Source organism: Ammodytes marinus (genome assembly GCF_949987685.1).
Source record: "Ammodytes marinus genome assembly, chromosome: 19".
NCBI lineage: Eukaryota > Metazoa > Chordata > Actinopteri > Uranoscopiformes > Ammodytidae > Ammodytes > Ammodytes marinus.
In genome coordinates, this window is record NC_137223.1 from 841167 (window position 1) to 855740 (window position 14574).

General features: G+C 42.0%; 1 protein-coding gene across 1 annotated transcript in view; it reads left to right on the forward strand.

Moving 5' to 3' along the window:
• The window catches only part of usta (uronyl 2-sulfotransferase a), a 62240-nt gene that overhangs the window by 26898 nt on the left and 20768 nt on the right, over positions 1-14574 (forward strand). Inside the window, 1 exon segment of the mRNA XM_080048446.1 lies at positions 9059-9102. Within this exon segment, the coding sequence (XP_079904572.1) occupies positions 9059-9102 (44 nt within the window).

The window sequence follows — 14574 nt, forward strand, 5'->3', positions numbered from 1 at the left end:
CTGCATGGGCTACATGCAATAACATGCGACTATCCGCTTCCTCATGCGTGCAAGGAGCAATCGATGTCCTATCTGGGAGAGGTGGCTTGCTAAGGACTTCCATGTCACTTGTGATGACAAGCTGTTTATCCTCCTGCACAAACCATCTGAGCAGAGCCTCCGAGAGAAAGGCAAACAACTCAGTCTTGTTGCTGTCAACTCTAAGAAAGTTTTGCCAGTTCCTGGGAATGGCTGCATCACCTACCACACGTCTCTGAATTCCAGTGCCACGCTTTGCTCTCGTAGCAGCTTTCAGAGAGTCAGACAAGTAGCGGTCCCACACCAGATCAAGCCTGGACACAGTTTCAAACTTTCTGGTCAGATATGGAATGAAGATCACATGGGCATAGTCATTGAAGGTTTTTACTGAACTTGGTTTCAGCATCTGGATGATGGCTGCCCCATCTACAATGGTGCAGGTAACCTTTGGACTGTCAGAGTATGCACTGTGAACTTGTTCCAGGCATGGAAGCAGATCACTCTTCACTCCCAGTCGGAGACCTCCCCCATCAGAAAGCGCTGGTGGACATGGTTGGTTCTCGTGTCGAAAGAACTCCTCTAGGTTTCCATCTCGGGTCTGGCAAGCAATGAATAACCTTGAAAAGAGCTCCATGTCCTGTGATGGCTGCAATCTTGAAGATGTCAGCCATCTTGAATATTTAATGACACATTTAGATTATCCAAAAGACATTTACCAAGTACTATGTATGGTAAATAAGTCTGAAACATCATATTATATCCATCATTCATAAGCGAACAGTTGTTACTGACAGCCATTTTGAAAGATGGCTGCCATGGGCGCCATTTTGAAAATTCATGGTGGCTCCATATCCAAATCTTTTGAGAATGCCTTTGGCTATAAGTGTACCAAATTTCATGCTTTTATCACAAAATGCACGATCGTTCTGGTTACCAGCTGCACTATATAGGGTTTTGAAATATGTTGCACAATTTTCCACTCCACGGCTGATTTCTTCATTTCAAAAGCCGGCGGTGCGTATTCTTCAGTCTGCCTGATAGAGTATAGGGTCTCACAAGGTTAAAGATGCACTTGTTTTTGTGTAGAAAATCAATGCAAAATAAAAGGTGAAGTCATATTTATCATAAATCCCTGAGAGCAGTTGGAGTTCTGTGCTCAGGAATCTATATCTGACAGTGATATAGTGAGGAGTGATTTCTCCTTAAACTCTGAATTCAAGGTATTCCAAGGGTTTTTAAGCAGGGTTCCTCCCAGTCCACTACTCATCATGTCGTCACTTTGAAACAAACTGCCACGCTCCCCGCCTCGACTCATTTTGATTGGCTTCATTCAGTCTCATCCACTGAATCTTTAAAAGTTTGAGCGCTGAATGACTCGGGGGAAAAAGTTGTTGAGTGTGAAATCTTACTGATGGCTGTGAGTGTGAGTTTAAAGTTAAAGTGTATTATTCAGGCATTCATTTTAGGAATGCTCCGTTTGCTAAATACACAGAGCCGAGCCACTGTTGCCTAAAGATTTAAATGTGTTCATTACAGAGTGTCAGTTGTGAAGGCTATGGGTTGTCATCTGCCATCTTTGTCAACTGCACATGGATGATTTCCTCATGAATTAGTTGAGCTACTCCTGTTTCCCATCTTCATGACATAAGCGTTGGAAATGATAAAACTTTTTTCTCTCTCTTGTTCCGCAAAGTTAAGTCTTTCATTTTTGGACTTCTGGGTATTTGACTGCACAGCCATCAGTTTGGTGCTATACGTCTCTGTCACACCACATGGTTATACCCGGTGGCAGCCACTCCAGTCACATGACACACTTTGAGTCACCCTGTCTTCTCCTGTCCCCTGCACATCTGTATGCTTTGCATGCATGTTCTTACAGTCCTCCTACTCCATCTCTCACTAACCAAAATTTCAGGGGAGCAATAAGTCCGCAAATTAGTCTCTTGAAAACCAGGTTTTTTGGCGTACGGGCACCTGCAATAACAAAGCAGTGGCACAGCCGTTATATTTATATCACAAAGCAGCTTGACAGTTGTTGATTCTTAAGTGACTAAAGGGGGTGATGTGGATCAGGGCGTAGTGGGTGGAGACCCTGACCCTTAGCTCCCTTCTGTAATTAGGTAGGCTAAATGGGTCTTAATAGAGGTGCCACACCCACACTCCAAAATCAAAGGATTTTTTGCGTGACCAAACACTCATTTCAAAGACAAATACACACAGAAGATGCATGTTCTGTATGTATGTAACCCCCGTGCACAGAGACTTTGTTTGAAACAGCTCTTTAATATGGTACCGCTGTTTAGGAAAAGAACTGTAACCATAGACGTGTATCTAGGTATCTGAGTTTTTGCACAGCTGGGTGAGGCTGGCAGAAGTTATGTCATTTTCTACTTCGGTTGCGGTCTGTCACGAAACATCTATCCGTCTATCCATCTAAATTTCCTTCACACGTCTTCCTTTCCCCCCCTCCACTCTCGTACGTGTTTCATTTTGAACCTATATGCTCCGTATCCCTGAAAGAAAGTCAGTGGGGGGACTTGAAGCAGCGAGCGCACACACCTTTTAATTTTCTCATTTTTGGTGTTAGGAACAGAAACTACAGCAGGATGTGGTTAAGGATGAGAAAGTGTAGTCTTCACAGTCTCTATAACCTGTAATCTGGCTTGTGCATACTTCTACAACCTTCCATATTTTTTTTGAGTGTGTGTGTGTGTCGTGTGGCCCCCTTAAAACTTTGACACTGCGCCTATTCTCTTTTGGCCGTATATATTCTGGACAGCCATTCCAGTGTGGTTTTTCTCTTACTCCCACCTCGCCCCTATTCTGGGACATGTTCTTTTCCGAAAGCTCTACTTACTGTAGATGGAGGTCGCCAATTTCACGGGGCAAATGGAACGGTCCTATGCTCTAAATACATGTTTATGAAATTCCCAAACTTACTGTAGCATTCCTGACTGAGGCCAACACACACCAAAAAGGGGAAAGAAAAATTCCAGAGGCCTGAAAGTCCTGTTTCTGGAATGATTCGGTCAAACACCCAATGGGGTTTTTAAAAATATGTAGAGATCTAGTTTTTCTTAGTTTTCTCATGAAATATAAGTGACCTTTGACCTTTTTCAATATTGATATAATACAGTTTGAATGGACAAATGCTTTGGTTTTATCCATGCTAAAAAAACATGTATACTGTTTAGAGTATTCTACGTACTCAAGAATTCAAGAATTGTACCCTTTCAAATTTCCCTTAGGGCAATCAAATTGTCTCTGTCCTGGTTCCAGATCTCTCAATAATTTTTAATCAATTAATATACTGTAGGTCTAGATTAGAAAAGTATGTAGTACAGTATAGCGTCAGGGAAACCAACACAAATGAGGCAGCCATCGTTAATGAGACTGACACAGCTGCAAGTCAATTTTCTGAATTAAAAGCAAAAATAAATTACTATTTTTTTTTTCGCTGAAAATAAAAAATAAAAACTCAACTCGGCTAATGAGGTGACTAATTGATGTAGGCGGCAATTTGCTTTTACAAACACGTTCCTGTACAAGGGGGATAGCAGCTGGCCTTGTTTTTCAACTCTTGTTTGTGTTGGGTTCTAAAGTTTAATTAGATGCTTTCACTTATGCAAATGTAAATGCGAGGTTGATAGTTAATGTGTGGACATATTGGAAATATATTAAAATAAATTAAAAATAAGATTTATATTGCGCTTTTCTAGGCACTCAAAGCGCTTTACAGGGTTCCAGGTTCCATTCATTCACACAGTCATACCGGTGGCTATATAGATGTGTGATAGTGGTTGGCTGTGGACTAGAGAAGTGTTTTAGTTTATTGCTGTACTCAAATATGTGGGAAAAAGAATGAGTTTGACTTCCTTCACCAGATTCACTCTGATGAGATACTGTTGGTACTTCAATCCTTGCTAAAAAAAAACGTATTTGATGGCAGCCTTTCCTTGACTATATAACAGTACTGAAGGGACCTACGTGATACCTTGTTGACTTTTTATTTTCTGCTATAGTTTATATAGTTTATAGTTTCTTCCTATAGTTTAAACCATGTAATTGTAGAGTATGCCATGTTAGTTGTTTATTTTATTTTGTCTTTTGTTTTCACTTTTTCAGTTGTGTGTGTGTTCTTTAAAAAGAAAAATCCCAAAATAAAGTACTTCACAAATATATATAACATATTTGTCTATAATCAGCTTCACAGCGTCTCACATTAAGTTCTGTCATATACATCCCATTGCTTTCCTAATATTTCAGCTTGAAGAGAACACAGTATTTACTTTGAAGTGGCATTGTCTAGAGGTGTTAAACTAAATCTATTGTGGGAATCCACTGATTCAAAGTTAATAGCTCCATCTGATTAATGTTGTGCGTCTGGCAGTATTGATTAGATAATTCTACTTATGGAATGGTTTTTGCGTCTGCTCCTAGCCACAGGCCAAGTTCATGGATCTTGTGACTCAGTAATCCAATTAACCATTTAACTCTTCGCCTGTGCATGCCCACACTCCAGTTAGTTTCTCCTTTCATCTATCTTTTTCTCTCTCTATCTCTCTCTCTCTCTTTCCCTCTCTCTCACTCTCTCACACACATGCACACACTCTCTCTCTCACACACACACACACACACACATGCACACACTCTCTCTCTCTCACACACACACACACACACACACACACACACACACACACACACACACACATGTATGACAAACATGGTAATAGGTTTGACTTTGACCTTCTGTGAATTCTTCTTTGACATGTGAAGTGAGCACTTTGCCCTAGTCAATTTCTCCACTTGGCCATTCATGACCTTTGTAAATGAATAATACCTATTTAGTTTTAGTAAGGCACCACATGCCTCTTTGGAACGTTATGCTCACAATGTCATGCTAGATGTGATGCTACCGCAAACAGCAGGGTAATTCTGTTCAACATAACAACTGGATTGATATTTGCTGACTGTGAGGGCCATAACATAAGATCCACACCACATGTGTGGTGTCCTTGGGATAGGGGATGAGAGTCCATATCAGTCAGACACCCTCTTCCTTTTAATGAAGCTGGCTGCAGGGGTGAAAAAAGTCGTATTGTGGCCTGTGGTTTTGGAGTTAAAGTTGAAGAAAAAACAGTTGTGGATAACACTGCTCTACTTACTGGCATGGTGCCTGTCAAGGGTCCAATCACAATGTAATACTTTCTGCATGTTCTTGCATGTGATAATGCTTCATATGGTAAAACAAGTTGGTGTTAACCATCTTAGATGTTAGATGGTAGGAAGCCAAAGTATCTCAAGTGGCCTTTTCTTCTTGTAAACCATGGCTTCCTCCTGCTTCAAGTTGGTCACGGGCACTGCATTTCCCCCCGTGTTGCTGTCGCTCATTCGGCCAGTGATTTATGCTACTCAAGCTTACAGGCCTGTCATCCACACTGACAGTAACTCTATTGCTGCAACATGATTAACTGTTCACCTTTTTGCTCTCCTTTTTATTGTCGTCCTGCAACTATAGCGGTTAAGGTGTGACTGTCAGGTCATAGTTATCAAACCACTGATCAGTAATAAATCACGTTATCACACTGAGAACAACAACAACACAACCAACATGTCATTTTGGAATGGCCTCTGGGTTTTGTTTTTCTCAGTTAAACATTTTTTTTCGACTATCAATGAAAGTCTGATCCTCCTCATGCATACCGACTACCGAACAGAGGACAAAGGGGTGGATGAGTACAGTACACTGCAGTGCACAGTGGCTCTTTAAGTTCATTTCCCTCTCTCAGTGGGTGGTGGGGGCGAAGGGCAGCTGTCAGCTTTTGCGAGACCTCGTGCCCCTGGAAAGAAGAACAAAATCAGTTCCAATCCCGTATCCAAAACGCTAATGAGAAGCACACATAGGAAGGTACTATGGGCTGGTGGTGGTGTGTGTGTGTGTGTGTGGGGGGGGTCCCCGATGGATGACAGAGATGTTGGCCTCTCTTCCTCCTTCTTAGCCCCGACCTGACCTCAAATGCCTCGGACGAAAACTACTACAAACGCGCCTCCCTCAGCATTCCTCCAGGAAAAAACTGTGTAAGGTCGTGAAAGAGACACTAAGACAGATGCAAAGATAGAGAGAGAAACACCAGAGGGTTAGCCTATAGTGCAGCTGTGTCGGGATGTGTACAGTACATCCAGTGCCCAATTTATTACAGTAATGAGCCATAACACACGCAGGATGCCAAGCAGGTTCCATATGGTAGCTGCGGTGTGTGTGTGTGTGTGTGTGTGTGTGTGTGCGCGTGCGTGCGTGCGTGCGTGCGTGTGTGTGTTGTTGTAACAGAGCCAAACCAAGGCAGATTGGATCTCGGTGTAAAGACATGCAATGCACTTGCAGCACTTCCAGCATAGTCTATTATAACATCTCTCTAAGTGTGTGCCAAGTGGGAAACGTTGGCCGACGTGTGTGTGTGTGTGTGTGTGTGTGTGTGTGTGTGTGTGTGTGTGTGTGTGTGTGTGTGTGTGTGTGTGTTTCATGCATCATTTCTCGCTCATTTCATCTGTGTGTTGGGGTCACATATTTCCAGAGACACAAGGAGAGATTGTTCTCTTACAGTCATATGAAAAAGTTTGGGAACCCCTCTCAGCCGGCATTATAATTGACTCTGCTTTCACACAAAAAATATAAAAGTGGTATGTCTTTAATTTACTAGGAACAGCTAAGTACTGGGATGTTTTCCAAACAAAGATTTTTTGAAAAGCAGTATTTGGTTGTATGAAATAAAATAAAATGTGAAAAACTGGCTGTGCAAAAATATAGGAACCCTTGTGGTTTTGTTGATTTTAATGCATGTAACAGCATGTAAAACTGATGACTTTAAACACAAAGTTGGTTGGATTATGTTGTTAAGCCTTGAACCTCATAGAAATGTCTGTTTAATCATGAGAACATTTATTTTAGGTGCCTAAATGCAAGTTGCACTTCTCTTTGACTCTCTGCTGAAGTGAGACAGAATGGGATCATCAAAACAGCTCCCAAAAGATCTGAAAAACAAAGATTGTTCATTGTCATGGTTTAGGGGAAGGCTACAAGAAGCTTTCCCAAAGGTTTCAATTGTCAATTTCGACTGTAGGGAAAGTTGTCAGGAAATGGAAGGACACAGGCATAGTGGCAGTTAAACCCAGGCATGGCAAACCAAGAAAAAAAACAGGAGCGGCATAGGTGGAGGATTGTGAGAATGGTTGCACACAACCCACAGATCACCTCCAAAGACCTGCAAGAACATCTGGCTGCAGATTGTGTATCTGTACATCGTTCAACAATTCAGCGCAATTTGCACCAAAACATCTGCTTTTTATAAAGACCAAATAACTTAATTTTTGTCTCATCAGTCCAAAGTATTTTCTTCCAATATGAATCTGGCTTGTCTAAATGAGCTTTTGCAAACTCCATGCAACTGTATCTGTGGCGTGGGCGCAGAAAGGGCTTCCTTCTCATCACCCGGCCATACAGATGTTTTGGTGCAAATTGCACTGAATTGTAGAACCATGTACAGATACACAATCTGCAGCCAGATGTTCTTGCAGGTCTTTGGAGGTGATCTTTGGGTTGTGTGCAACCATTCTCACAATCCGCCGCATATGCCGCTCTTGTACTTTTCTTGGTCTGCTAGACCTGGGTTTAACTGCAACTGTGCCTGTGTCCTTCCATTCCCTGACAACGTTCCTTACAATAGAAATTGACAATTGAAACCTTTTGGGAAAGCTTCTTGTAGCCTTCCCCTAAACCATGACAATGAATAATCTTTGTTTTTCAGATCTTTTGGGAGCTGTTTTGATGATCGCATTCTGTCTCACTTCTGCAGAGAGTCAAAGAGAAGTGGAACTTGCATTTAGGCACCTACAATACCTTTTATCATGATTAAACAGACCTTTATATGAGGTTCAAGGCTTAACAACATAATCCAACCAATTTTGTGTTTAAAGTCCTCAGTTTTACATGCTGTTGCATGCATTAAAATCAGCAAGACCACAAGGGTTCCCATATTTTTGCACAGCCAGTTTTTCACATTTTATTTAATTTCATAAAACTAAATACTGCTTTTCAAAAAATCTTTGTTTGGAAAACATCCCAGTACTTAGCTGTTCCTGGTAAATTAAAGACATACCACTTTTATCTTTTTTGTGTGAAAGCAGAGTCAATTATAATGCCGGCTGAGAGGGGTTCCCAAACTTTTTCATATGACTGTATGTAATACATCTTGTCTTTATAGCTTTACTCTCCACATGCTCTCCCATTTGTCTTCCTCCTCATCCCCAACCCACCTGAATGTTGTAAATGGGATGTGAAGCCATGCGTCTTCTTGTGCATCTGGACTGGCAGCCAAAAGGGAAAAGGCCGCAGTCTAAAAGCCGGGGCCTAGATTTGGAGAGTGGGGGCTGAATGCAGTCATGGCACACAGAGCCTCAGTGTGTGTGGGGGCAAGCCCTGAATGAACTCCATTGTTCTTTCATATAACAGCTTGGCAGTGTTGGATATATATAAACTGTATATTAATGGATGGTAACTCTGTCTTTATGACGTTGATATACGCTGTTTTCTGTGGGGTGACTGTGGCCCAAGGATGAGAGAGACTTTGTTCCTCGTGGCCAAGAAAAGCAGCTGTGTGACAATGAATGTGTCCGTTTACAAATAGTTTTTGTATTGCTTTATGTATGGGGAGAATTATATATAAAGTTTTTTTGACAGGTGATGTCAGCATTTAGTGTATCTGTAAAAGAAAAAATGGCATTTGGACAAACTGCTCAAAATCAGATTCAATGCTTTATTTGAAGTTTGAGAAAAGCAAAGAGGTGTCTTTCTTTCATGTTGCCTTTACATTATACCGTCTTGCTCGGATGCTTTTGAAGCAGGCCTGTTATATAATTCATAATCTTCAACACCTTTAGTCCCAATAGTTGAAATACCTGTTTGGTTATGTAAAAGTAAATTTTTGTGGGTAAAAAGTCCTTTGAAGTGGTTGTACTGAACATGTCTACTTTCTTGTCTCCGCAGGTGAATCCACGTATCTGGATGACCACGGACCCGCTGCCCCCAGAGTAAGTCTCTCTCTCTCTTTCTCTCTCTCTCTCTCTCTCTCTCTCTTTCTCTCTCTCTCTCTCTCTCTCTCTCTCTCTCTCTCTCTCTCTCTCTCTCTCACTCTCCATCTCTCTGTTGCAATTCCCATGTCACTCTTTCGAAATTTTTTGTCTTTTCATTTTTCCCCCACCCCACCCTAACCTCTCTCTGTCTCTGATGTGCCGCCCTGCGTTTTCCAAGCAAAACCAGGCGAGTCCAGCCTGGGATAAGGGTTAGGTCTGTGTGTGAACGGGGCTGGCGTGCAAACTCCCTCTAAATACCAAATACACTTGGCTTCAGTGTTACAGTAATGCGCTGAACACACACTCTCACTCTCTCTCTCTATCTCTCTCTCTTTCACACACACACACACACACACACACACACACACACACACACACACACACACACACACACACACACACACACACACAGGGGCCTTGTATTCATCCAGCTGCATGTCTGCTTGACTATCTCTCCTCTGTGCCCCCTCTTTCTCTCCCTGCCAACTTCTTTTCCTCCTCCGTCTGACCCCCTTGTTCATTATCTTTCCGTCTTTCAACCAATCACCACCTCATTATCACCTCATTCCTCCTGCCTGTTTAAAAATAAACTTATCCTTCATATGTTTTTTTTTCTTTTTTTTTTCTTTCTGTTCTGATAGGGCAGTGTGGTGTTGGCTTAGAGCCTTTGAGACATTAGCTTTAATGCTATAGACTTCATCTAGTTTGGTTATACAGGTATGGCTGTGGCTCATGCAAGCAGCTGTGACGTTATAGGTCACATCTGGGCTTTGTTTGTGAGTTGTATGTTTACTTTAAAAGCAGCATGTTAAGTTAAACCAGTCAACCACAGCACTTGTTTCATATACACATAAAAAGTGAGGTATGAAACAAACGGTGGGCTGACTTGAATGCTGCTGTGCGGACGTTGGAATTTTGACTTGACAGAACTTACTGAAATCATTTACTGAAACAAACCTTTATGTCTAACTTGGAACACATAGGCTCACGATTTTTTCAGTTCCCCTTCAACACACTCTGTATACGTTTATGAGCCAAGCTTTCAATATGAAATGGATTTACAGAAGTGAGTGGCTAATAAATCACTAGTCGTTTCCATCATTTCCCACAGGAGATATACAGCTGAGTGTGTGTCCTGAGGGGTAACTTGGGAATGGTTCTGGATATTTACATTATTCTACAAACACAGAAGCCCTGGAATTTATTTTGACACGGAAAAGTGTTATTTTAGTGGAAGGACGGAAGTCTCTTAGAAGCAGAGGGGGATGATAAAGGAGCATTGATTCAAGAGTTTCTATAGCTTTTGAATAGAAGTTCCCTTTTTGCTAAGGCCTGTTTAGTGACTTAAGTATGGTGATGTTAAAAGTGCTACAACCATACATTACCAAAGATGTGATCTCAATATCCTTCTCCGAGTTGGAAGAAAAAAAGTATTGAAACACCTATCAGAATGGCCTTCAATTGTCAGACACTGAGTCAGGGCTGAAAGAATGACTCCCATCTCCAATACATTAAATGGGTTTAAGTAAAGATCCAAGTCTAACATTATCAACCAACAAATGAAACTGAATGTGATTTTGAAGTTGTATAAATAATGCAGCACTTTTCAGTTCGTAATATTTCATTTCATAATGTAACACAAAGATAAAGGATGGAGGCGCTCATGGTGTAGTGTCCTCCTAGGCTCAGTCCTCGCTGCAGCAGACCCAGGTTCAAATCCGACCCCTGGAAGGTTCTCTACATGTCTTCCCCTCTTTGCCCTATTTCAACTCTGTCTCTCCAAATATGTCTAATAAATTGAAAAACGCCAAAAAATGATCTTTAAAAAAATTAAATAATAATAAGATCAACCTAATCCTCATGTCTGAAGTCTGAAGCTACCCAATTTGAAATCAATAAATTATTAATTTTCTTCATACTTTCAAAAACTCATGGTTATTGAGCTCAAACGTTAGCTTGACTGGCTTTTACATTCCCCACACACGCAGTCATGCAGACTCATAATTGGGTAAATAAACAAATAAGACTTCAACAGGACTTGTAAAATGCATTTAAACACCTTTATCCGATCTACTTCGCACACAAATCGGCACATTAACGGACAAGCGAAGTCGGATAAGAACACCTATAACTCGTTCATAGTCGGCATTCTCTCTGCATGTATACAGGGATCGGACATCGCATATCGGAGTTTGCGTTCTGCGCTTGCTCTAGAATCCCTGCCGGGGATTTCACATGGAAGTGGAAGGAGACGACGTAAAAAAATAGTAGGGTTGTTGACTGAAGGGAACCAGATGTGGCTCTATAACCACTTGTTGAAAGGGCTACAACGCCACCTAGCATAGTGGAGACAGCCATGCATCGGATATTTATCCAATACCTGAAAGGCCATGTATACTCAGACAAGTGACACGGTCCGTTCGAGTGTCTAGTTCGGTATATGTCTTAATCCAATCTAGTTGACTGACACACACTACTGTAATTGGCTGCTGTTAACTTTGATTGATTCCACATCTGTCGTCATTGTCTCATCCCCCCCAGACAGACAATGCTAATGCAATGTCACCAGCCAGCGCTACATCAACCACATCTCTCATTAACCCTTTTGTTTGACATCGTGCCCATAGCCTAGATTGATCCCCATGTTTCAGCAGGGGTCAGGCTGATTTGCAGCGTGCGCGAGGCAGAGTGGGTTGAAGTTCTGGTTAAATGTAGGGAAAGATTTAAAAAATGTAGTTGAAAGCTCACAATGTAAATGACAGCATATGGAAAAACCGCCCCAGTTCTCAGAATAGTTAGGAGTCTTTATGTGTATGGAAGCATGACAAGAATGTCCCCCTCTGAATTTTTACACAAATTTTTTTTTGGATGTCAATCATTTCAAGTTTTCTCCTATAATTCCTTAATTGCATGCGTCCTAAAACAGTTCATAGCCACCATATAGTTATGCTATTCTGTATCATCTTGTTCTCTGCAATTTTGTGTGCTAAAATTTTTTTCTATGTTATGAAACTGGAAGTCTCAAACAAAATACATACAATCTAATGCAAGTCTGTTAAAGCTGAAGGGTTTATCCATTATCCAGAAGAAGCATTTCAATCTCCATTTGTCTCACACACGTTGAATGTCTGCATTCCACAAGAGAAAGACATTACTGGTGGTGCGTGGGAAATGTTGTCAAAGTTCCCCATTTCCTCCATAGCCATTGAAAATCAATTCATCTTCATTCGTGTAAACTTCCTCGGATGGGAGCTCAGCTGTAACAAGCTACTTACGCCACTCAGGCTCTCTCTCTCTCTCTCTCCCTCCCTCCCTCCCTCCCTCCTTCCCTCCCTCCCTCCCTCTATCCTCCTATTGGGGAGTGGATATGAATGGAGAGATCATTAAGAGGAGGAAGTGACGAGAATCTGTACGGTGCCCCGACTAGAACCTTGGCGTGCTGTTCTCCGCTTGGAGTGGGATCAACAGTGTGTGTGTGTGTGTGTGTGTGTGTGTGTGTGTGTGTGTGTGTATCTTTGTCTTTATATACTTGTGTGGACCCCTTGGTGGACGTGACACACACTGTGAAGACATTTACCTTTGCGAGGACATTTGGGCTATTGTGTGTGTGTGTGTCTTCACAAAACAGAATGGAGCGTAAGAGAAATAGTAAGAGGTGAGAAAAGAGAGCATGAGAATAAGGAATGAGAATCTCATCCCCTCTGAGTCCACTTTATACTGTTTGGCCAGCATGAGAGCTATGAATACAACTAGCAGAAGCCTGACCCTCAGGAATAGGAGTGCCCAGATCAGACATGTGGAAAAATGCCCTGTTACATAAGACTTTTTTTTTTTTACGCCGTGGACCGACTATTGACAGAATCCCTCCCTGGCAGGCAGACAGACAGTGTGAACATTTCTCACAGCGTGCTTCAGGAGGCCCCAAGCTCTCCAGAGTGGCAGCCACCATAGCACAACCTGAAACTTTAAGTTGCTGTCGATGCCGGTGGGAGATTTGGACTTTTGATGGCTTCTTCTGATGTTATTCCTTGTGCCGTTATGCAACACACCACCACACATGCTCTGTAAGAGGTCTGAGGTTTTGTCATCGTATCAGCGGGTAGAACAGTGTCCTGCTAAAACACACTGCATGTATTTCATCCGCCTCATTATTGTGATAAGCCGAGGAGGCTGGAGCTACTTGGCAAACAATGAGGAATGTTCAACTTGCTTTCCAAGAGAACCATCTCGTACTCGGCTCAAAATGGTTCTCCCCGAAACACAGTGAAGTTTCTACCGATAACCGTTAATTTGTGGGTTATGAATTTGACCGATTGCATTAAGTCTTGACAATGTTCAGACAATGTACAAGCATGTCTGCTATCAAAACTTTTAGAAGCTTGTAAAATCACAGATATCCCCTCTTAATGTTTTTTTTTTTACAGTAAACTTTCATTCATCCTGGGGTAGACGTACTAACCTGTCGAACCAGTTGGATCTCTGTAAGCACTTTGGGTAAAATGCTCTGATTGTGGGACAAACAAACAGCGAGTGGGATCGATACAATGATGCCTTGTAATAAGACTGTTTTTCTCTGTTCCAACGGCTCCCCCCCCCCCCCTCCTCCCTGTGTCTTTCTTCTGTCTCTCAGCTTGGATTTGGCTAACATTCACAGAGACCTTAACTGTTTTTCTGAGCATGTGCTTGGGTGGGACTGCTGCTTTTGATGGAGATGAGACAAAATCAGCAAGTGTGTGTGTGTGTGTGTGTGTGTGTGTGTGTGTGTGTGTGTGTGTGTGCGTGCTTATACAGGCGTCTTTGTGAGGACGTATTTAAGCTTTTAACCATCAAAGTGAGGACATTTTTGGGAAGTGAGGACATTTTGCCTGATCCTCATTCCTTCAAAGGTTGTTTGAGGTTGAAGACTAGGTTTTAAGGTTCAGGTATGAATTAGGTTAGGGATAGGGTAATTGGCTTGTAAAGGGGATGCATTATCTCAAAGAGTTTCGTCACAAAGATGGAAGTACAAGGGTGTGTGTGGGGGAGGGGGTAATGCTCACTGTCTGCAGCACCAAAAGCTAAAGATCACAGAGATGAACTTAAGAGGAATGATTAGGTTGTCTCACCAGTGGCGAGAGAAATACGAGCAGGAGAGGACTGGCTGGATTCATCGGGCAAACGCAGTCAATCAGTCAGTTGTTTGGCCAAAAGCTAACTAGAAAAACCGTGCAGCTAATGTGTTGTAAAGTAGACACCCTATTAATTATTCTCTAGGCCTGCCTCCAAATATCCAAGAACCCCACCAACAATCACCATTTCAGGCTGGGAATGCCGACAAGAATGTATCACTGCTGCTGCATCTGATTTACAGGAAAGGCTTTATTGGAGGTGATGAGGGAGAAGGTTTTCAAGGCAAAGCAGAACTAATCCGCCTTGGTTTTGTTTGTCTGT